We start from the raw sequence: 24,428 nt of genomic DNA on the forward strand, positions 1-24,428 counted from the left end.
ACTGCGCTGTCTCTGTTATCAATGGCAGCCGCCATATGAGAACTGAGTAGGCCTTTTGTGAATGTATTCTATGGCACCTTTAGTATTTGTGTCCTTGTATCATTCTTCTCTATGCGGACATAAATAAATTGTTTAAATGTGTGTGTGTGTGTGTGTGTGTTCACTCACTGAGTACTTCCAGCTCGGCACTGACAGACAAGTTGGTGGTCTGTACGGAGCATGTGTAGAAGCCTGTGTCATCGTGGGTGACGTTAAAGATCTCGAGCATCCCGTTGGTAAGCGGGTTCACTCTGGGATCCGCCAGAAGGGAGGAGGTGCTGGTGCTCTCCCTGAGAAAGACACACACATGCACCCAAAAACATTAAACATTAGAAACTTGGCAAGCAGACTAAGAAATAAACCTTTTCAGCTACTGCAGGGGCTAATGAATTCACCAGTTCAATTGCCTATTTCTCCAAAAAGAGTCTGAGCTGAGCAGAGCCTGGTTGGACGCCTGCCACGCTGACAAAATTCACAGTCACAGCCCAGATATAACAGTGTTTGGCTGTTAATTTATGCACATGAAGAGCTACCTACGCAATTATATCACATCTGTGAAATTTGTTAAAATGAAAATCTGCCCAATACACTAGAATACATAATGCAATACAATGGAATAGAATAAGGTGGTTATATGCCTCACCATATGACTTTAGGTTTAGGAGAGCCAAAGGTCTCACACTCCAGTACCGCCTTCTGGCCCTCTGTGAATGTGTAAGTGAGCCCATCCTCAGTAAGAATTTGGGGAGGCAGCTCTGAAACAACACACACACACAAACAGCAATGAGACACACACAGACCTACACACACCAGTGTTAATTTCGTCAATGAAAACTATGACGAAATATGTTCGTCAACGACTTTTTTTCCATGACAAAGACAGGACGATGACACCTCAATCCTGACAATTGTGCTACTATAATGCATTAAGTTGGCAGTTTGCGGGTCGGGTTCGGGTGGTTGAGTTACGCATATTTTTACATGTTGGGCGGGCGGATCGGCTCTCATAACGGACCTGTGGGTGCAACTGAACCGTGCATCATTAATGAGCAGTCAGGAGGACTCTAACTAACTGCAAAGCTTCATTCTTAATCATTCAATCTGTGTTTTTCATCAGATAATGATAAGATAAAATTTTATGTGAAATATGTTTGACTAAAATGACAAAAATGTTCAATATAATCTGATGACTAAACAGGACTAAGATTAAATAAAAAAAAAAAAAGCTAACAAAATTACGAGTAAAACATTTTGACTAAAATCGAGTTACTCCTCGGTGACTAAAACTGGACTAAAAATATGGAGGATAAAAATGACTAAAATGTGACTGAAACTAATAAGCACTTTCATTTTAAAACTAAGACTAAATCTAAAATAGCTGCCAAAATTAACTCTGTTTAATAAGTGACATTCACCAATGACATAGACGTTGGTGTTGGTGAGGATGTTCCCATGCTTGTTGGAGGCCTGGCACTGGTAAATGGCAGTGTCTCCAAAGTTGACATCTCTTAGGATCAGAGATCCGCTCGCTGTCAGAGAACGTCTGGGGTCATTGTCGGTTTCTGTTAAAAAAACAAAAAAAACATGCAGTCAGATCATGCACAGTGCCCGAGGCTGTGTGTTGAGGTATTTGCAGTTGGGTGTATGCACTGACCTGAGAGAGGGATCCCGTTGATGGTCCAACTGATGGTGGGAGAGGGGATGCCGTCTGCCTGGCAGTCCAGCCTGACAGTCTCACCTGGGGCGTATAACTGACTGGGTGGCTCCTTGATCCAGTAGGGAGCCGCTACAAGGGTCAGGATATATTAATTACACACAGTACTAGTAAAACAGTACCAAACCTTTACATAAGACAGTACTCAGTGAGGCTGAGGGGTTGAGATTGATAGGTCACACCCTACAAGTTGTCAAATACTTTATAAACCTTTTTCTAATAACAAAGCTAACAGGTGACTGATAATGATTTTGCATTAGTTGCTAATTGTGAAGCAGGTTATATACCTGGCACCTGGCTAAACTTAATGAATACAAGATACAGTAATGTTATCAACTGTGAATGTGGATTACTGTAGTTACATTATATAGGAAAATCACAATGAATGCTCAAATCATCCTTATTTCACATGCAAACTGCTAGGGCTGCCCCATCTTAGTCGATTAGTCGACTAGTCGGTCGTTTTGGTCTTAGTCGACTAAGATTTCTTTAGTTGATTAGTCTTTTTTTATGCATATTTCATGCTGAATGACTTATTTCCAAGAAACTTATAAGCACATCTCTGGTAAACACAAGATGTAAAGTGGTGCTTTTGTGTGATTCTTTGTGGAGAAACTCATCTTCACAGATCGATTAGTCGACAAAATTGTATGAGTGTTAGTCAACTAAGAATCTTTTGGTCGAGGACAGCGCTACAAACTATTGTATGTATGTATGTGTGTGTGTGTGTATATGAGTGGGGGTGACATACCTTCCACAGTCACGGTGTAAGTGTGTGTGGCCTTCCCTTGGGAGTTCTCAGCTATACACTGGTACTCGCCCCCGTCGCTCTCGGAGATATTACTGAAGCGCAGGCGGCGGTTGAACATGTCTTGAATAACCCGTATTTCAGACATCTCGCCGTCCTTCCTCACCCACGAAACTGTGGGAGTTGGACTGAAGAGGAGGAGGAGAGAGGAGAGGAAGAGGTACAGCAGGGATGGGAAGGACGGAGGGATGCAACAGAAGAGAACAGAGAGAGGTGGGAGGTAAGAAGAGGGGAGAGAGATGGATGAGAGGCAGATAAGATTGATTAAAAGGTGCGGCTCAAGTTTTCTGATTGATGGGGGCAGGAACATGTGTGCACGCAGACACTCACAGGCCTTGGACGATGCACTCAAGCTCCATGGTCTCGCCCTTGAGGGTTTGGTAAATGCTGTGGCTTCCAGTAGGTCTCATCATGTGGGGCCTCCTGTTCCGCAGTACGGAGTTGGCTGGAGAAAGAGCGAAGGAAACACAAAGACGGAGGAGAGAGAGATTCATACATATGTATGGGTAATTTTCAAATTGCCGTGCTGCTGACACAGCAGCCACTTTAGAGACTCTGACACACACACACACACACACACACACACACACACACACACACACACACACACACAGATGCAGGGTGTGGAATCATGTGGAGAAGACTTTACCTTTCTAACAACACATCATCGTACAGATTCTCTACACACACAGAGGTCTCATGTTAACATGTGCTCGTGTTTCTGACCTCTAGTTGAGCCACAGATGCTGGGAGCCACATCTCAGTGTGAGCTGCATCTCATTACCGCTGGGCTGAGGAGGTGATGGGCCCCCCGTCGGCTCCGTGGCCGTCTACTGGAGACGGTAGTGCTTTGGTCAGCACAACATGCCACCACATGGGGGGAGTTGACTTTGGTTTAACTATGAGGCCTCAGGGGTACTCAACTAATTTTCATGCTGACTATTTGTCATACTGTCTGTGCCAATTTGATATACAGACCTATAAAGTGTTTTCTGTAACAGATTTCTCTTATATAAAGAAAACAAGTGACAAGACAGATTTTTAAAGGATGTTACTGTCAATCCATACAGGCCATCTTCCAAAATGAATGTGCTAAACAAAACAAAATGCATGTATCAAGGACAGTGTAAACCTGATCTTAAAGTAGGGCTGGGCGATAATTCAATATGATTATTGATATCATTTATCGTCTTTCAACGGAATCATATCATGATGAAATCATATATCGAGATATCGTGATGCACAATTACGTTGTCTAAATTGATGATAACAAGCATGTTAACTCAAATTTCAATCTGAATTGATAAGAATTTTGCTCATGGGAATACCCCAGTGTAGTTGAATCAATCGTGATTTATTACACAACTTTGTTGAATACCCGATTCTGATTGGTGAATCACGGCGTTTTACGGTCTTCCATTTCTTTATAGCAGACCGTTGCTATGTATAACAGACCGTTGCTATGGGCGCAGTTCTGATGTCGGACTCTGGCGGACCGTTTTTGTGTCAAATAATTGATTTCTTAAGTAAGTAGCCGTGTAATACACGGGATAATGTACAGCTAAGGGATCATTGTCGTGAAATAAACCCTTTCAGGGCGATGCAAAACCGTCCACAATGCAGCATCGCCCTGTCTGGGATTATTTCACAACAATGACCGGCTGGCTGTACATTATCCCTTACATATATCGTTACCGAGATATGAAATGACCTATATCGAGATAGAAGGTTTTGTTAATATCGCCCAGCCCTATCTTAAAGTTTCGGTTCACCCAAATGACAAAGATGATATAAATAACCATGCAGGCAGCAGCATGGCTCTAGGGATGGCAATGCTTGTCTGTCGGATGGTTGGCCTATCCACCACTTTGGTTCAGACTGAAATATCTCAACAACTTTTGAATGAATTGCCATGACATTTTGTACATACAGCCCTGGTTCCCAGATAATGAATCCTAAAGTCTTTGGTGATCCTTTGACTTTTCTTCTAGTGGCACCATGTAGTTTGAGAGAAATGGTTCAAAAGCTATTTGATGGATTGCTATGAAAATTTGCCCATCGCATTTTATTGCTTTAAAATCTGAATAAAAGCAGTCGTAGCCTAAAGATGCATCTCTGGAACTCAGATCAGTCTACTGTCAGTCTACTGTGAGCCAATCAGTTGATCCGGAGTAAAACTCACAGGGGTTTACAGTCAGAGTGATGGGCTCCTTTGCCAGAATGGTGCGTGTCGCCAGGTACTGGACATTGCAGGTGTAGTCAACCCTGCTGTCCTCAGTCGTCAAATGGGCAAAGTACAGGTTACCATCCTTCCCCACCACCACCCGATCACTCAGCTGGATATGGCGTAGCTCTGTAGAGAGAGGGAGAGAGGAAATGAGAGAGACATTGATGATAGATAGAAGCTGTGGGAAAATGAGAAACAAGGGAGAGAGACTGAGGAGCTTAACAAGAGGAGAGGAAATAGAAGAGGGAGGCATAGAGATACAATAGGATGAGAGAAATAGAAAAATGATGATAAAGAGATATCGGTGAATAGGGGTATGAATAGACTCTGCTCAGCCTACAAAAGGTACTGAAGACATTTAAAAAAAAAAAAAACTAAAAAACATCCAGGACAGATAAATGCATGAAAGGATATTCTGTACATTGAGAAAGAAAGAAAGATAACTCAGACAATAAATAATCAACTACCTCACTGGGATGTGAGTGGACAATAAAAGGATAGATAGATAGATAGATAGTCTAAGTAGCAGATTCATCAAGGAGACAGGAAGGATGTAATGGAAGGAGAGATGGAAAGGTAATGTACTCACTCCAGTCCATCCAGTGGATGATGGGCTCCATAGAGCTCTGCGGGGGGTTACACTCCAGAACGATACTGTGTCCCTCTTCAGACTTCGCAATAACCTTCTTCTCTTTCTGTTGGGATGGGAGAACTAAAGGGAGGCAAGTGAGGAAAAACACACAGCTGTGAGTCTGCGTAGACACTAGGGGTGTAAGAAAATATTGAAAATATTGAGTATTGCGATATTATGTTTTGTGATACTGTATTGATTCTCTAAAACACTGAATCGATTGTTAACTAATAGTTTACATGCAAAGATGAACTCAGTCAATACTTTATTTCATATGCAAAGATATGCACCATCTCAGTGTATGTGTCCTCTCTACATAGTGCTATGATGTTGGATGTTACAGGGAGTGGGATAAATGCAAATGCAGATCCAACTGTTCTGATTGCATTAGAAAGTGAACTTTTTTTACTCTGATTTTATGCAACTGGCGGTGTGTTCTTTATGACAGTTTTTCCTAAAATTTGTTTTTAAAAATCGCAGTATATCGCCTTGCTTAAAGCATCGCAATATATCGCAATTAGGGCTATCAACTTTTACACGATAATAACATATTAATGCAAATTCGTTTTTTTAACGCATTAATGCAGTTTTAAAGCTAGAGTGAAGATACTGGCATCATATGAAACTAGAAAAACCTAAGGAATCCATTGGCAAAGGGGGCTAATTAACACATCAAAATTACGCTAAATTTGGGTGAGGAAAAACTGGCCTTTTTCAAAGGGGTCTCTTGACCTCTGACCTCAAGATATGTGAAGGGAAATGGGTTCTATGGGTATCCATGAGTCTTCTCTTTACAGACATGCCGACTTTATGATAATCACATGCAGCTTTAGGCAAGTCATAGTCAAGTCAGCACACTGACACACTGACAGCTGTTGTTGCCTGTTGGGCTGCAGTTTACCATGTTATGATTTGAGCATATTTTTATGCTAAATGCAGTACCTGTGAGGGTTTCTGGACAATGATTGTGCATTTGCATAAAGCAGCATATTTGCCCACTCCCATGTTGATAAGTTTTAAATGCTTGACAAATCTCCCTTCAAGGTACATTTTGAACAGATAAAAAATGTGTGATTAATTTGCGATTAATCACGATTAACTACGGACAATCGTGCGATTAAATATTTGAATCAACTGATAGCCCTAATCGATATATATATAATTGTAACCCCTGTATCATGATACGTATCATATCTCCAGATTCTTGCCAATACACAGCCGTAGTAGATACACACACGTGTATACAAACATGTACACAACCTGTGCACACATTTACGGTGTCATGTAAAGATTTCCTGAGGCAATCCGCATCACAAGTCAACTTAAACACACAATGCAGTGAACAGGGAGTTTGTAAATCCCCATTTGAGGAACTTTAAGCGTGTGAGAAGGCGCCAGGTTGTCTTTTGCCTCGCAGAAGTAGAATGATATGATTTGTGATTCATATGTGCCCCCCCCCCCCCCTCCTCCCCTCTGCCCATTGTTGATAACCCCACAGGAGCTACTGAAGAGTGCTTCACATGACATCAACTCAAGAGCGTTTCTGGGGAAACCGTTGTCAGGGAAACTGTGAAGGAAGGAGGTCGCCCAGGAGAGCGCCAGTCACACAGGTGGATGGATACACAGAGGTGCTCTTTACTTTTGCCCAGGGGCCCCTGTGTGTGTGTCTGCATGTGTGTATATGCTGATTATCATGTTATTGCATGTAATTATGTTTGGTGGCGGTTCTCGGAGCTCTCGGTGTGAGCCTCCATCTGCTAACAAATGAGCTCTCTATAAAGAAGGGCAAAGGAAAGGTTTATACGCCGGCTCCGCTCACAGCTTTGTAACTGCTCTGTTATTGCTGATAAAAAGCAACAACAACACAGCTCGCTTCTAATCTGGACCTTGAAGGCATTCACAGGAGCTCTAACAGCGACACTGACATCTATAAAAGACGCATAACTCCTCTGATGTGGTGCAATTTATTTGAAAACATATCAGAGGAGGTTTGATTAGTTTGATACGATTTAAAATGGTGTGATTCGCCTCTCAAGGCTAAAGCAAAATGATTACCAATCAGCAAATGCTCACTGAGCATGACGGAATTTGAATATTCAAATTAGCTGTCTCAGTAACTGGTCAGTGGCTGTCGTCAGCGTGTTCTTACCATCAGTGTTGAGTTTGGCCTCGTTAGAGACGGCCGTCCCCAGCTCGTTGGATGCGTAGCAGACATATTTGGCTTGGTACTGCTTCAGGTTGTCCATAGTGTTACTGAGTGTGTAGAATGCGAATGAGCCAGAGCGCTCAGAAACCTTCAGCTCTGGGTCACTGCCTGGGTCAAACTCCTCTCCATCCTTTGTCCATCGGAAACTTGAGCGAAGAAAAAAAAAGAAACAGTAACGCTGATGGGAGAGTGTTCACTCAAATATTATCAAAGTAAAAAAAATAAAATCATTTCCATGCCTTTGAAGAAGCAGGTTTCTTTAACCCACACAAGATGTCCTTACATGTCACTGGATTTGAGGCCGCACATGAATTGATGCAAAATGTACACGAGATGCCCCAGTGGGACTCATAAGCTTGTGCTGTGTAATTGCGATATTCATCTTTTCCTTGGCAATTGGAGCAGTTTTCCACTTCAGAGCCGCTAAGACACTCTGAAAAGATTGCTCGAGGGCTTAATGACATTCATCCCTTGTTGAAATGAGAACTCTGACTGGGAGAAGCTGTGCTCTCATGTAATACTAATGTGTAGATGTCAGCTGAACAAGGAGAGGGAAGGTCACCGTCTAAAAAGATAACCAGTGGCGAGGCTCCTCCCTGACTAATATAGCATCCTCAGACTGGATGTGTTTGTGTGTGTGTGTGCGAGTGTGTGTGTGTGTGCTGACTAACATGGGTAGAGGGTTGCCGGTGGCTTCACAGCTCATGACGAGGTCTTCAACGCTAAACACGGTGACAGACTCCGGCTGTGTGATGATCATCGGAGGCCTCTTGACTGCAAAAGGACCAAAAACAGAGTCAGTGCTGTCACAACAAATCAGAGGTGCATGTTCTCTAACATTCCTATATGGTTTAAATAGACAGAGACACACTCAGAATAGCGCTGCAGTCTTCACATGACCTGCTTTCATGCTGCTGTAATAACTCCAGCTGTGACACACACACATATATCATCCCATTGTAACACACACATCTCTACGGCTCTCAGCAAAGAGCACGGAATAACCAGAGATACAACTCATTTAAATAGTTTAACAGCTGCCGATAAGTATATTCAGTCAATATCACTTAAAAAGACTCCCCAGAGAAAGAGATGAAATGTAGGCCGAGGGAAAGAGTGAGAGTAAGAGAGCGGGCAGAGACAATGGGCTGAGATGAGAGGAAATTGATATAGAATAATGTAAGAGGGAGAGTTCATGTAAAAGAGATATATGGCACAGTGAGACAGAGAGATAGGCCGAGGGAGGGAAAGAGTCTGTGGGAAAATGAAGCAGGGATTTCGAAAGGAAAAAAAGTAATGACCACCAGACGAGGTTTCACCCTCTCTGTCGCCACTGTCCATAACAGCCATAAAGCAATGCCTCGATAGCAGACTCATAAAAGCCGACACGCTGGGATTCGCTGTGAATACTAGTATTGAACCAGCATGTTTGATTTTCCCATTCTTTACGGCCCATGTCGTATTTTTATGTTCTGTTTTACAATAGTTATAGACAGAAGTATAAATCCTTTTTCTCCACATGGCTTCAGTGACTCTGTTTGCGGTGGAATAGAGGTCACAGCTTGATACTTGTTGGTAGAGTCTTTACATAATTTGACTTTGAGGGAAAGAGACAGAGCCCGAGATGAATTTACATTATGTAGGTGAATGGGTAAAGGAGGACACAGGATGGGCGGAGGGGGGGCTGGGGTAGATGAGGAGAAGGCGGTGGAGGTGGAGAGCTGAGCGGACAAGGGGAGATGGATGGAAGTGCAGCAAAGAGAGAGCACATGCAGAGCGCCAGAGAAAGGGAGACAGAGGTAGAAGGGGGAAAAAAACAAACAAGGGGTAGATTCACGGAGATTTAGAAAGAGACCGATAGGAAGAGTGAGGGAATTTAATGAAAGAATTCCCACTGATACAGGAAATAAGCCCATTTCCGCAGCTGATCAAATTGGAGTTTGGGCTTGCGGGCGCAGCTCCATTATTGGCAGAGGAGGAGGAGAGGAGCCGGTGCTTAGTGCCTTAACTCCTCTTTATTTCCCCGCGTCTTTGATCTGACAGCCCTGCTGCCTCCGTACAGACAGCAGCTCCTCACACTTCCTCCTCCCTGCTCCTACAGGGATCTCACCTACTGGGAGCCGATGAGGCTGAACACACATACAGAAACGTGTTCACAACATAACACACACACACACACACACACACACACACACACACTCACGTGCATGACACTGAGACAGACGCATAAACACGGACACACACATGCAAGCATAATAACACTGCAAATGCACACTAATGCTTGATTCACTAAAGTGCAGCACAGTGCGACGGGACTTTTAATGTGCGCTGGATGGAAAATAACCTCTCTGTCATAATGAAAGTGTTTACAACAAGCTTTGCCAGCACCTGCATTAAGACGGATAGAAGTCAATAAAGTTAAAAGCACTTACGATCACTTATGTGGTCTGTTAGTCCACAGGGGAGGCCAGAGAAAAGGCAATGAGGGAAAAAATATTTTAGTTACAGTAAACAAGAAGGAGAAAAGATAGTTAATATATAGACAGGCTGATAGATAGATACAGTAGATAGATAGATAGATAGATAGATAGATAGATAGATAGATAGATAGATAGATAGATAGATAGATAGATAGATAGATAGATAGATAGATAGATAGATAGATAGATAGATAGATAGATAGATAGATAGATAGATAGATAGATAGACAGACAACCAGACAGACAGATAGACAGATAGACAGACAGATAGACAGATAGATAGATAGGTAGATAGATAGATGTTTCACTGATAATTGAACAACAAGTATGATTCATGGACGATAAAGCAGTGTAATGTCTCCCGTAATGGAGCTTAGCTTTTAACCCTGGCCTCCTTGACACAGATTCTAACGCACATCTCCTGTATTGATCCTGATCACTGTCCCGGTTCCTCTCATTGACAGGGCAGAGGCTCGCTAATTGAAAGGCAGGGGACACCTTGACCTTTTACATCTGTGACCTACTCCCCCTTCCTTACTCCTCCTCATCATCCTCCCTTCATCCTCCTCGGCCCTCTCTCACCTCTGTGTCACCTCCCTCCCTTTGGGAATTAGACTGGGCGATTTACTGCATTTCATCAACATTTACAGGTCATGCATGTGTGTGCGTGCATGAGCGATATCTTGTTTGTACACACACTTTTGAAGTGTGTGTGGGTGGTGAAGGACTGTGACTCACTGCGAGTGCTCTTAGATAAAGAGTGAACAACAAAAGCAGCAGTGGAAACAATATTCCCTCTCTCTCTATTGGAGCTCTGTGGGCAGGCCGGCAGCAGCCGAGGAGATGAAGATCAATTTCCCTGCAGGGCCACGAGCTCAGCTGTATTTCTAATGCCCACATATTGCATCGAGGAGGAGGAGGAGGAGGGAGAAATGAGAGAGAGTGAGGAAAAACCTTGCTGGATTTTTTTTGTTGTATAACTGGATTGTTGATTAAATTACTCCCCAATCAGATTCTGGTTTGCACCAAGGAAACCAGATCAATAGTGGGACTAATCAATGCAGTATGAGGGGATCAATTACAAAGTAATTAGACACACCACAGGCACAGATGAGCGCTAACCAAAGGAACCTCAGACAGCGTAGTATTTCAAGCATAATGGCGCAATCCAACCCTGAATATTGAGGTTACTGAAAGAGAAACACGTGTTCATTCAGCTCATTTGCACTAATTAATCATGATGAAAGATCATTATTAGCGTGCTTTGATGAATCAACAATGTAATTAACACAACAAATAGATCTTTGAACCTGATGGAAGCATTCAGCTATCGTGACTGGTGCGATATGAATCCGTACTCACAGTTGGCGGGTATGTGTATGGCTGCTTGGCTGGGCTGGGCAGCGAGGGAGAGGAGGATGAGGAGTGGGAAGAGGAGGAGGAGGCGAGAGGAGCACTGCCCCCTACTGCCAACCTGCTGTCGCTGCGTGTGAGGCATTGCTCACTGTCCCATCAAAGTCCCACCTGCTCACACACACGTACAGTAAAACGCACGCAGAGGGCAACCTCACACACACACACACACTTGTGCAGAGGCTTTGTTTGTTTTCCAGGAGGCCTCGGCTTTGCCTCGTACGTCCCTTCTTGTCTTCTCTCTTTTTTTTTCCTCTCTCTCCTTTCGCTCTCCTCTATAAGTCAGGTCCACGCCCTCCTGCTGGTCTCCTCTCTGAAACATAAAAGAGAGGGGGGAGGTGAGGGGAGGAGAAGTGAGAGGGAGGGGCAGAGAGGGGCCATGTGTCAGAATGGAAGAAAAATTACCCTGCACCATGTGGTCAGACCTATACACAGACTGAGACATGGAGTTAACACACCAATCAAGGGTCATCCCAACAAAAAGCACCAACAATGCCTATCACTGAACCTGTTCCTGCAGAAAAAAATCTCCATTTGGTTAATTACATGACTGGTGGCCCATATGGAAGGGCCAGTCAGCAGGACAGATGGACAGAATACCACAACAAGAAGCTGAACAGAGCCTCGCAGCACCCAGATGGGCTCTGGACAGACGAATGCAGATGGATGAAGTGTCAAATCAGATAATACGCAAGACAGACAGACAAATAGTTGATAATTAGGTTGACTGCGTTGCACGAAACTGCACAGTCCGCGGTGTTCTTGGGTGATAGTGCAGCGATAAGTGTGCGATAAAGATGCTATCAGTCATGGCGAGCGAGGCGAACCACCCCTGCTAGGAGTCTATCCGTTCTCCATCTGTACCCTTGGATCTGGTCCTCGCCACAACGCGCAGGCTGTCCTCCCCCGCGGCACCACGTGGCGCAGCCCGCTGACTGTTTACACTACTCAAGTATCACACGCAAAGAACTGTTTTAGCACGCCGTGATCAAGACGTACATGTGAGACAAAAGAAAGTGGCGATAATAGAGAGAGAGGAGGCTTATATTTGGCAGCTCTGCGGTAAATGGCAGCCCTGATTGAAAGAGTTCTGGCTCTGCGCGCCGCTGTTTGTTGGCATTGCCACAACGGAGTGACCTTGGAGAGAGGAGGAGGAGGTCAGAGAGGAGATGGAGATGATGGAGAAAAGTGGAAGCTGAGAGGAGAATGGAGCGATGTCATTATCATTCGTTTTCTGTCATCGAGTGGGTGGCCAGTTAATTACGGGGGATATTTCCATGTCACTCAGTGAAAAACAATATCTTAGAAAGACAAACAGGGATATGGGATTTGTGCACATCCACAGAGCCGACTTAGATTAAATTAAAGACCAAACAAGAGCTGAGCGCTTAATAACGCAGTTTAAACTAACAGCATTAGGATTAAATGAGCCACTACATTAACTTGCTGGCTTTGTCAGAAGAATGGCACAACAAGCACATAAAGATGGAGGAGAAGGAGGGGTGAAGTGGGTGGAGGACTTAATGGGGACATGAAGAGGAAAAGTGGGTTTCGAAGAGGAGGTGGAGGTGAGGGAGGAGAGGCAGAGAGGAGGAGGTGATGGGTGGAGTGGAGGGATATGGAAGGAGAAGAGGAGGAGGAGGAGGAGGAGGGGATGACAAAGGGTGACAGCTGTGACGCTAATCCCATCCATCCACTTGCACACATACACACACATGTGCAAGCTCTTCCAATCAGTGTGCATCATTTGTTCACTTTCCTCTTCTTCTGTTCCTCTCCTTTTATCAGCAGCGTTAGTGGTTGTTGTTCTCTGGAGACAGGCGGCCAATTACGAGTGATCCGGTTCTTAAAACCGGCCTCTCCAAAATGCCATTAGAGTCAGATGAATGAAGCGAGGCTAGTCGGGGTATTAGTACTTGTGTTAATGTGATCTAAGGTGGGAGCTTGCCTATCAGCGCCCCCCCCCCCCCCCCCTCCAACGAGACGGTGAGGGAGAGCGGAGCGGAGCAAAGCAGGACGCTGATTAACGATGTGGCGCGCCGTCGCTTGTCACGGCGCCAATCACAATTCACCGAGGGAGTGTGCTGCGCGTGCACACACAGGTACACACTCATAGGGAAGCAACAGTCATACAAAGAAGCGTACGATGCATGGATAGACGGACAGAAAGGAAGACAGACAGACACCTCGAGTGGTCTGACAGAAGAGATCAGACTGATAAAAGGGCATGGTCCAGTGGGCTCCAGTCAGGAGGTAGACCTTGCCAAAGAATATTCCAGTCATGTTGAGTAGGAGCAGTAAAGGGGAACACTATAATGGGTTGGGAGGGGAGTGTCGAGGAGGAGACTGAGACAGACACAAAGAGAGAAGTGGCATGGAAGGTTGCCATGTAATGAGGCTAAGCCAGCCACCCAAACATGCTGAGAGCACAGACTGATGTGGCCTGACACTCTAGCACACACATGCACACACACTTCCAAGCTGTGTGTGCACGGCATGGAGCTCCCATTATCACAGGGGCGAGAGTCACTGACATCGAGGCAGATGCCCGATTTCACTTCTTCAGGGTGTCCGCTGTGCAGCTGTCAGCGATCCAATCCCAGCCCTGTTACCTGCTTCATTGGACAGGGTCAGAGGTCGCGCCTGGGAAGTCTGCTTGCAGCTGGGCTTGAGATGACCCGACGCGATGTTTCTGAGTGCCTTTAAAAACTATTATCATCACTGAAACGTCAACGGGCGCCATCAAAAGTCGTTCGATCACGGGGAGATTATAGAGTGAGCAACGCCATGTTGAGATTTCAGGGCGTGGTCGTTTTTTTTTTTCTCACAAGAAAGCCCGACTGCAGAAAATCAGCCGCCAAGAGGCCTTGTATCAAACGAGCCAAATCGACCAAGTCAATTTTGCAACTCCTTCAATTATTCATGAATTCCTGCTTTGAGGCGTTTTGCTTACAAAAACACAAACATGTTGTACTATGCTGTTAGTGTTGCTATCATTAGTAGAACTTAATTGCTGCACGCCATTGTGGCGCGTACCCCCCTTGTCATCCATTAGATAGAAAATTGCACCCTTCCTTCCTCTGCAAAATGTAGTAATTAGCATTAAGTAGACATGTTGGGTGTTGCCAAGGACTTTGAATGCTGAATAGGCTCTCTTATCAGTAGAGGAGCAACACACACAAGATCAAACCTCAAGAGTCAAATCATGTTTTGAGTTTCACACATATTCTAATCCCCATCGTGCCAACCACCCACATATAAAGTACATGAGAGACTTTTTCGGTTTGCTTCATATCCTCACGTATCCGCGTGAGGAGCTGCTATGTTGATGAATGCAGCCTGGTAGATTTTTCTCTCAACGCAGTGAGTCAGGCAAAATATGAATTCAGAAAGCGTCTCTGTGCTTTGATCAGATGCTCTACTGGACTCGTGTGTGTGTGTTTGTGCATGTTCAAACATGTGTGCAGGTCTTGTGTCCTGTCATGCCTTTGCTTTTAAATATTAACAACCTCCAGCTGTGAAGATGTGTAGGGGGGAGAGGATGCGGGGACGGAAGGAGGGAGGGAGAAAAATAAATGAATACATGCCCCCCCTTTACTCCCTACTCTTCCCCCAGGGTTCGTCTGTCTGAAGAAACATCGGGCTGAAAAGAGACGGACGGAGGGACAGGAGGGAAGATGGAGGGATTTAGACATAAAAACAAAGAGAGCACTCACTGAGAGAAATGGCATTACAGTGAGAGATTATAAGGGTCAACGGATGGTAAAAGTGAGAGAGGGGGGTCTGAGAAACAAGGTGATGCCGGTGGGGGGTAGATGATGAGGCCCCCCACCGAGTGAATTATTCATAGCAATCCCCTTCCTGTCGGCACAATTTGCCCTAAATTCACCCAAATTCATAATTCATTCCCAGCCCTCGCCATACATTTGCTTTGGTCCCAGTGTGATGCTGTCCATCTATACCTGGCGTCTTTGGTGAGGCTGTCTGGTTCTCTCCTCCACCCCCCCCTCCCCTCTTCCTCTCTCTAGCAGGGTCATACTTAATGCATGAGCCTGTTGCAGTGAGACAAGTCTCAGATCCACTTTGTCGCCACGGCAGAAAAATACCACAAATCATGTGAAATAATCCTGGCTACCTGTTTCTGCTCCGCTCCACAATTCACTTCGCAACACCGACATGTCTTTCATCATTCGTCCGCAGCGAAGGTTGCATTTCTTACAAGCCTTTCTCACGTTTTCTACTTAGGAGCCAAACCCTATAATAGGAGCTGTCCAAGAACGATGAGTGCCCATTTTTCCTGTCACCTTTTTATCAGTCTTCTTCTTCTTTTCCCCTCCGAGCCCCCTCGGTAGCTGACACTAAAAGCTTTCTTCAATTCCCCTCCGATCACTTTTCACAGCACATTTTCAGAAGTCCCTCTTCCTCCCCTTCTCCTTCTCTTCTTACTGTATTCAACACCTTTCACTCTTGGCTTGGACAAAATGCGGCTGATTAATTAAATATTTTGCTTCTTTAATGGAAAAGGGGCTTTACAGCACAGCACAGCGGGAAACCAATATCTCCCTCATGCCGGTACTCTTTTTGTAAAAGGCCAAGTAACATGTGTTTCAAGACCGATGATCCATGGTCAACTCTAAATGGAAATTTACCAGCGGAAAAAAGCTGCAGAGCTACAGCTTATCTGGAATCAGGGTACACAGACAGCACATTTATCAATACCACTATTAGCATAAGCTTGGCCGTTAGATGCTCAGCTACTCCCACTAGTGTCAAACGCGGCGATAGAATGCACGCCGGACGCCATATTTCTTCATTTTCCAAATGCACCCCCCCCCCCCCACTCCCCACCCTCCTCCGTTCTGTCAAGGGTTAGGGGTTAATATCGGAGTGACACAAAGCTGGAGAAAATAAAGGTTGTCAGAGGAGCCGTGAGGGCAACCGCCCACTCTCTCTCTCTCTCTCTCTCTCTCTCTCTCGTTCTCTCTATCCTGGTTGCCATGACAACAAGGTCTCCACACAGCATCCCCCCCTTGTACATACAAATTCAGTTATTCACACACATGGACACTAACGGGTTTGCGGTATCACTTACATATGCACACGCACGTACGCACGCTCACTCATCGGTTGCCGCACACTGACAGGCCCTACCTCAAACACACACACACACACATGTTGTGTTTCCATCACTTTAGAGGACATTACATTGATTTACATTCATTTCCTGGAGACTTACACTAATCCTAACCATAACCGCTACTTGCCTAAACCTAACCCCTACCCTAACCTTAACCTAAACCTAACCTCACCCTAAACTTAAACCAAGTCTTCACCCTAAAATGTAATGATTCACGTTATGGGGACGGGCATTTCGTCCCCAAAAGGAAGGCAACTACCCAAAATGTGACTGTGTAAACAGATATATGTCCCTAACAACATGAGTAATACATGTCCACACACACACACACACACACACACACACACACACACACACACACACACATTCACACGCATGCATTCACATTCATGTATAAGTACACATACTGGATATCTTCACCTCTATACTATGTACAGACCTGTGGACACACATAGCACCTTGACTTTGCAGAATGTGTTTAAGTTACTCAAAGATTTATAAGGTGAAATCATTTACAGAGTCATCCAAGTGAAAGTTAAAATACAAAACAGAAGTACAAGATTCCCAAAGTCCCATACAAACCTCTACTCTCCCTCTCTCACTCTCTCTCCTTTGTACACCAATAAACACGTACACAGTCCTCCCTCCTATTGCTAAGACTACAAAAGCAGCTACCTCTGGCCGTGATTTATTTATTGATGTTTTTCCCCTTAAGACACGGTGGGAATAGTAGAATAAAAGAAGTGGTGAATAATTGAAGTAGAAAGGAGTGGACTCATTAAGACATCCGTGAGGACGAGGAGGAGAGGTGGATGGAGGGATGGAAAACTGACAAAGAGAAAGAAGGGCAACACCGGCGGGAGATCAAAGGGGGGATTGACAATAATGTCAACAACAAAAAAAGTCTGAAAAATTCATAAGGTGTGAAAACAAAGAGAGAAAAATGTGGGATGGAAAGAAGAAAAAAGATTTTTAAAAAATGACAGATGTGAAAAGGGAGAGATCTGGTTATGGGATCACTGACCAGTAAAAGCTCTGTAACGATCAAAAACTGGGGTGTTACCCCTAATGTAATGTATCAGATTTCCCTGCATGTGTGTTTGCGTGCACATGAGTCCATGTGTGTGTTGCAGTGTGTATCAGTAGAGATCAGCCCTGTGTGTCAGCAGGTCAGCTAATCTCTCTTGTCAGCTAATGGAGCTGGTCTTGCAGATGGAGTGCCGCCTCTGGCTCTCTCTCTCTCTCTGCTTGTAGCATGTTAGCTGCTGCTCACTTAGGCCCACAACTGATAAGCTAATTTGCTTATGGCTTGCCTGTCAGTCAGTTAGTCACGGGAAACGGAGATGTATGGTATGAATGAACAAAAAAAAGGAAAAATAAACAGAATGGAGCAGAATGGTAGGTTTGTGTGTTTGGGTAGATAAAATCTGACTTGGATAAATGGACAACATGTGGGCGGTGCTGCGATATTGAATCTCTTTTTTCCTTTCAATTCACCTTTAATCTCAGTAAATACAGAAAGAAAACAGACTCATTGCAAAAATAAAGAAACAAATTGAATCGTTTTCTGTACGCTAAATGACAAACATATGTATTCTGTATGTACATACATTCACACATAACGTATGCACACACACACACAAGCATAAAGTCTCCTCATACTGCTGCACTGTAGCCTGTGGGAGTCATTTGCTTCATTAGCGGCAGCATCAGTCAGATTCTGTGCCTGCAGCACAAAGCGCGGTAATTGCGGACACACCCTCCGTGTCATGCAGAAGATATAAGATGCGATGCATGCAAGCGCCCCCCATGCACGCCGCACACACCCTCACAGGCGCATTGTTATGCACTCTGTGTGCAGCAGCAACATGCAATGACGAACACATACAGCTTACGAAGATACTTTTTAGTGTATACAGTAGATAGTTAATGGCGTTAGCTCGAGCAAATAGGGGCAATTATGACATTATGAAATTACGTGGTGGAGCTATTAGGAGTGACCTTCTCTCTTTCCCCTCCCTGCTTCCTTTTATGTCTCCTGCTCTGTCCTACAGCCCCGGCTTTCTCTCTCTCTCTCTCTCTTTATCTCTCGCAGTCAGCCTCTCCCCTTTTCTCCTCTTCCTCTGGAGCCAACAGCCTCGCTTGTGTTTTTTTTTTTCTTATTTGACGTGCATTTTGACCTTCACTGCCACTTTCTTTCTTTTTCTTCTCTACCTTTGTGACGACATGCGCTGTTTGTGCGAAGCGAAGCTCAGTGGAGATCCTTCAGTAAACGCGTTTGTGTGCCGACATTCATCCCTTGGAGAGAAAAATTAGAGGGAGATCAGACGGGTGAAAGGGAAATTTTTATGTGTGTGCGCGCTAGTAAAGCCTTTGGGGATCAAGCTGGAGCCAGGCGGGCCGGTAAAAAAGAAGCTGACATCAGTATAGTATCTATCAGTGTTAGCCCTGAAACCAGACGTAGCAGCTTAACACTGTTGGAGATGACAAACCAGCTACAACAACACAAACAGTATGCAACAGCGCCGGAGGGAAATAAGCCACTGACGCACATGCTTGAATAACTATACCATGGCATATGTGTGAGGGCGCAAAACATAAGCATTTACATGACTGTATTTTTCCAGTCAGCCATGCATAAATACAGTATAGAGCAGCAGAAGAGAAAGCTGTATGAGCCTCAAAGAGAAGGCTGCAGCGCTACGGTTATCTGGTGTGAATGGGAGCATATGTGTGTGTGTGTGTGTGTGTGTGTGTGTGTGTGTGTGTCTGGGTTGCAGGTGGGGGCAGGTTTGTGTTGGTTGCTGCAGGTCGTGAAGTCTGAGGAGGGGCTGTGCAGTCAGTCACTCAGCAGACAGAGAGGAGGAGGAGGAGGAGGAGGAGGAGGAGGGAGTGGTCCCTCGGGTTAGGTGATAAGTGGCCCGTATAGCACTGGAGGACTCAGTTGCCAGCGCCAGTGTGACACGCAAGGACACGTGGCCGCCTCCACAGGGACCATCGGCACGCCACGCCCCGAGGAGAGAGGCGGAGTGTGTATACGTGACCTACGACCTCCATCACAACAGGTTAGGCATTTATGTCTCAGAGGAAAAAAAAGCACGCTTACTGAAGAAAAAAGAAAAAATTTACCTAACGCGAAATTGTGACATTTCTGTTCAGGTGCTTAACCGCCGGTACGTTTTCATAACATTTCAACAAGGTAATTTTGAGCCCTTCGCTTCCCTGCAGACAGCTCATTGCCACGATTTAGACGTTGCCAGAAACAATAGTCAAGGTCTCCTTAGGTTGGATGTAATCCTGTCTTTTCCACCACTTCAGGGAAATGAGCTGCTGGCAGGGCAAGGTCACACATAGTGCTTTGCTAACACATTTGCATGGAAGTGCCCCAGTGGCTCAACGACTGTGGGAAAGTGGCTGAATCTTTTTTTTTTTTTTTCTAGGCTCATGCTGAACTTGTGGAGATATGAATTCATACATGGAATTACAGAAAGTCTGTGCATGAAAACATACATCAGACATGCTTATTTACCCATGCACAGACTGTACAAACACGCGCCAGCACTGCTACATCAAATCAAAGCAATACAAAATAGAGAAACATAAGCAATTGCAAATTCTCTACAACAAAAGCAAACCAAAACAGCTCTTGAAACAGCACTAGCACAACCAGTCAGACGTCACAAGTTAACCGACTACAGGAGAGATGGAGGAAAACAGCTCACAGCTACCAGGTGATTCATATCTTAACCAGGTCAAACAAAAGCTTCTTGGCAATCCCATTAACTTTGTTAAAAGTTGCAAAAGCAGCACTTCCCCTTAAGTGCTCCTCATCTAATCAAATACAAGGTCTTCTGGGGATGAGGCAGGAGATGTAACGCGCCTCAACAGCTAGTAAATGTCTATCGAGTGGAATCAGAGAGGAAAGAGAAGAGGACGATGTGTGAGGATGAGAAGGAACAAGAGAAAGAGTGAAAAGGAAATACCGTAGCTCTCTTCAAACTGTCTAGTGTCTTATATTTCTTTATAAAATGATCACATTCTCATAAACCGTGGGGGAATTTAACCTAACTCCACCTCGTCAGCACCCTGTCTGCTGTTAGGACGCAACTAAAACCACATTTTATATAAGTGCTAACATTCTGAGTGAGCAATTGTATTGATTTGTTTGTTGTTCAGGATGGAACTCTTTTTTTTTCTTCCTGCTGTGTTTGCACTTTGCTGTATTTCTTTTATGCTTCACAGTCTCTCGCCTCACTGCAATAATCAATCTTTCAGATTTATCTGTACCAATTCAAGATGTTTTCAGTCAGACTTGCGGAACTTCTAACGTCAGTAAAGTTCACATGAATCAAGTCATCTTAGTAAAAAGCTATTCTCTATAAAGGCGCTCTAATAGGTCACAGTAATGAACCTCTATTCAGTCCGTATTCTGTAAACCTTGACATCAAATCCTCTGATGCAAGGAAGTGAGAAGCTTTTCTTTCAGCAGTAACTGCAGTTTGGAGATGTGCTTATTTTACTGCAGTTTTGTTCTGCACAAGTTTTGTGTTTTAAAAAAAAAAAACAATATACAAATACGAATCATTATTATATAAGTGTGTGCACTGGCTCAGAAAACTGTGCCCCACTGGAGCTGCTTCTTGTCTCTACATCAGCTTGTTTCTGCCTCTCTCATCTCTCTGTGTCATCAACACACAGGAAAACCACGAATATGTGAAGACTCACACACACCGTCGTTCAAACCCAGCACACACACAAACATGCACGCAGCAGCAGACTGACGGTTGGTTTAGGTAATTGTCTGGCAAGACAAGTCAGTTTAAGGGGATTTGCCTGCCATTCAAATAAGGCTGAGTGAGGATGAAAGACAGCAGAGAGACACGGGAAACAGAGTTTGCATGGTGATATGGCTGCTGGGCTTCATAAATGGTCTCAGTGTATTTGTACGCACCACCTGTGTGTGCGCCTTGTTGGAGAAAGTGTGTTTACTTAGGGTGTGACAGGTCAGTATTGTTATGCGTGACTCATTTTGTTTGTTGTAGTGTGTGTCCGTGTGTGTGTGTGTATGTGTGTGTGCAGCGTCTAGGGATAGGTGTCAATACCCCTGCCTCCCTTTCCTGTTCTCACCCCGCTATCACCATGACAACCTCCTGACTCCAGCTCAGCCGCACACAGAAAATATTTCTCTCCCCTCCCCCTCCAACATGTTCATCCTCCTCACCCTACCTCCCCCCCAACCCTCCATACCCTCTCCCCTCTCTCATCTATCTGTACTTTATACTCTCTACCTTCATCTCTCGTCTCCTGTGTCTCCATCTCTTGCTCTTTCCCCATCTCTGTCTTTCTCCAGAACCCCTGTTATGTCTACATGCTACCCACACTTGAAAGAGTTCCTCCTTCCTGACTGCCGTCTTTGCTGAAAGTCTGTCTTTTATTTGCGTCTTCTATCTCTTTTACTTCTGTTCTCTATTCTGTGCTCCCTGCTGATTGCCTCTCGCTCCTTATATCAGTATGAAACTCCCCATCTCCTCTTCCTGAACTCCTTTACCCCACCCCTCCCTCCCTCCCAGTCATCCCTATAGAAAGCAGCTTATGGAGCACTGTCTTCCATCTGTGCTGCACTACATCTTCATTACAACCTCCCAGCCAACATCATACACAATGCAATTACAGGTAGCGTTCTATCAACCTCTGCCATCAACTTTTATCCAGCCTGAGAGAGACCGGTCCAGTCTGAGGGGAAATTTGCAGGCTGGCACAGCGTCGATACAATCCCTCGACCCTAAGTGGCTGACTAACTCCCATCGCATCTGTTATCATTATCATCAGCAAACCATTTCTGCTCTGTAACTAAATCCAATCATTACCAATGGAGTCGGCGGCGGAGATCTATTTGAGGCGGAGCGGCTTGTGCTCTCCAACAGAGGAAGGGCCAAGCTCCATCAAAGGCTGCGGCGTTATCTGAGGCGCACAGACCCTGTCTCTGCTGCAGACCCCTGTCTCTGCAAATCCCCCCCCTCCCCACTCTCTACATAGCTCCAGCCCCTCCACGCACCAGTGTGTAGTGGTGCAAAGAGATCAAGGACGTGACATTTTTCCGGAACGAGCGTCAATTTCCAGCAAGGCGCAAATATGAAAGAGAGTAAACAGACAACCTGTTCCATCCCGCCATCAGTGTGTGTGTGTGTGTGTGTGTGTGTGCGTCATCTCCCGTCAGACGGTTAAAGGGAGTGACAAGTATATCTGGCTTTCTATTGTCTATTCAAGGAGAGTGAATAAGCAAAAAGGAAGCGGTTTCATCTCCTCTCTATTTATATTGTTTTGTCACTGCGTCTCTCCTTCCTCGCTCCCCTCCTCCGGCAACATCTTTTCTTTCCCCCTCCGCTTCCTCCTGGGGTACAGCCTCGTACACAGAAGCCCCAGCTGTGGCCACAACTCCACCGCACACTCTCATCTCTCTTTCCCTCCCGTTTTGCTTCAGTTATGAGAGATGACAGAAAGGGTTCGGCCTCAATTCCAGCGAGAGAGAGAGAGAGACAGAGAGAGAGAGAGGGAGAAGAAAACCAGATAGAAACTGAGAGTGGCCACAGGGATGCATAGGAAGCTGTGGTGACCTTTCCCTGCGGCTGAACAACCAGTTGATGAGCTTCTCATAGAGAGTTAGGCCAACAAGGTCTGACAATCCAAATCTATACTGTAGATACACGCAAAACAAAGATGCTCGCGCCAAGCTGTTGATTCTCTTGTGAATACTCCCATAGTCAAATATATACACACCTTCTCATGGAGAAACTAAACCAGTGGCATTATTCTAGCACACTAAACCCCCTGCTATAGTGGCATGTATCTTAATCATCTCCATCCCATGATAGCAGGGCTTAAAAACATGCTGATCGTGCTGGTTCCTATATAGGACAACCACACAGCACGTCAGCAACTCCTGCCAGCGAGCGCCAGCCAAACAAACACACAGCTTTCGCATGACAACATTTCTCGAACACCTCAGAGTCTCTTTTTCTTTTATTCAAACTGAAAGGAGAAAACCGGCTTTTCTGACACTTGTGGAGGCGGACGGGGGGGGCCCCCCCCGCGGGCAGGTTGAGGGGCCGAAAACACAGCGTGCATGACGGCCGCACGGCTAGAAACAGGCCCTGTCGCTAACGTTTACTGTTGGATTGTTTGTCCCCCCTCTGAACCACGGGCTGGTCAAAGCAGCGTTCACTACACAGTCGTAAATAAAACACAAACTGTCTGGACTACTGGATGAGGGAGGGACAGACATAAAAGACGGAAGGGATGGTGGGAGCGAAGGAGAGAATGAGTTATGAGGACGTTTAAAGATGGATGGCACCCAACGAGAATGAAGTCATCCCGGCTGATTTGATCTTGTCTGTAGGCAGTTTGTACTATTTGTGTTTGGGGTTGAGCTCCTTATTATATAATAAGAGTCACGGAGTCACTCTGTACACAGCCTGAGAAGATGCAGGTGAGCTGCATATGTGTGTGTGTGTGCTTGGCAGGTGTGCATCTGCCTCTGCATGCCGTTGACATTTTAATCACCACAGGATCTCTGTCCTTTACCCTCCCACCTCTCTCTGTGCTCCCTGTAGCCTCTTCTCTTTATCTTCCCACATTGTCCTCCTATCTTAACCTCCACGCTCTCACACTTCCTGCTCGTCGCCCTGAGCTGGATCACACTCTAACGGCGCAATCAACATTATTAAAATGTTACTGATAATAAAACGTCCTTTTCCGTTCTCTCCCAGTACTCCA

At 45.1% G+C, this 24,428-nt stretch overlaps 1 protein-coding gene across 4 annotated transcripts in view; it reads right to left on the minus strand.

The window, feature by feature from the left end:
- l1cama (L1 cell adhesion molecule, paralog a) overlaps window positions 1-24,428 on the minus strand; it is a 43,765-nt gene that overhangs the window by 10,817 nt on the left and 8,520 nt on the right. For 3 of the 4 annotated variants that reach the window (XM_074644403.1, XM_074644401.1, XM_074644402.1), the window contains exons 2-13: window positions 11,468-11,831; window positions 10,058-10,072; window positions 8,297-8,399; window positions 7,569-7,771; window positions 5,378-5,500; window positions 4,744-4,914; window positions 2,892-3,006; window positions 2,505-2,689; window positions 1,694-1,825; window positions 1,455-1,601; window positions 683-794; window positions 169-329 (exon numbers count right to left, since the gene is read on the minus strand). In XM_074644403.1, coding sequence (XP_074500504.1) covers window positions 169-329; window positions 683-794; window positions 1,455-1,601; window positions 1,694-1,825; window positions 2,505-2,689; window positions 2,892-3,006; window positions 4,744-4,914; window positions 5,378-5,500; window positions 7,569-7,771; window positions 8,297-8,399; window positions 10,058-10,072; window positions 11,468-11,603 — 1,603 coding nt within the window. In that variant the 5' untranslated portion in view covers window positions 11,604-11,831. The remainder of the gene's footprint in view (window positions 1-168; window positions 330-682; window positions 795-1,454; window positions 1,602-1,693; window positions 1,826-2,504; window positions 2,690-2,891; window positions 3,007-4,743; window positions 4,915-5,377; window positions 5,501-7,568; window positions 7,772-8,296; window positions 8,400-10,057; window positions 10,073-11,467; window positions 11,832-24,428) is intronic. The other variant, XM_074644404.1, reaches the window with a different exon arrangement.

Source organism: Sebastes fasciatus, chromosome 8 (genome assembly GCF_043250625.1).
Source record: "Sebastes fasciatus isolate fSebFas1 chromosome 8, fSebFas1.pri, whole genome shotgun sequence".
Taxonomy (NCBI): Eukaryota; Metazoa; Chordata; class Actinopteri; order Perciformes; family Sebastidae; genus Sebastes; species Sebastes fasciatus.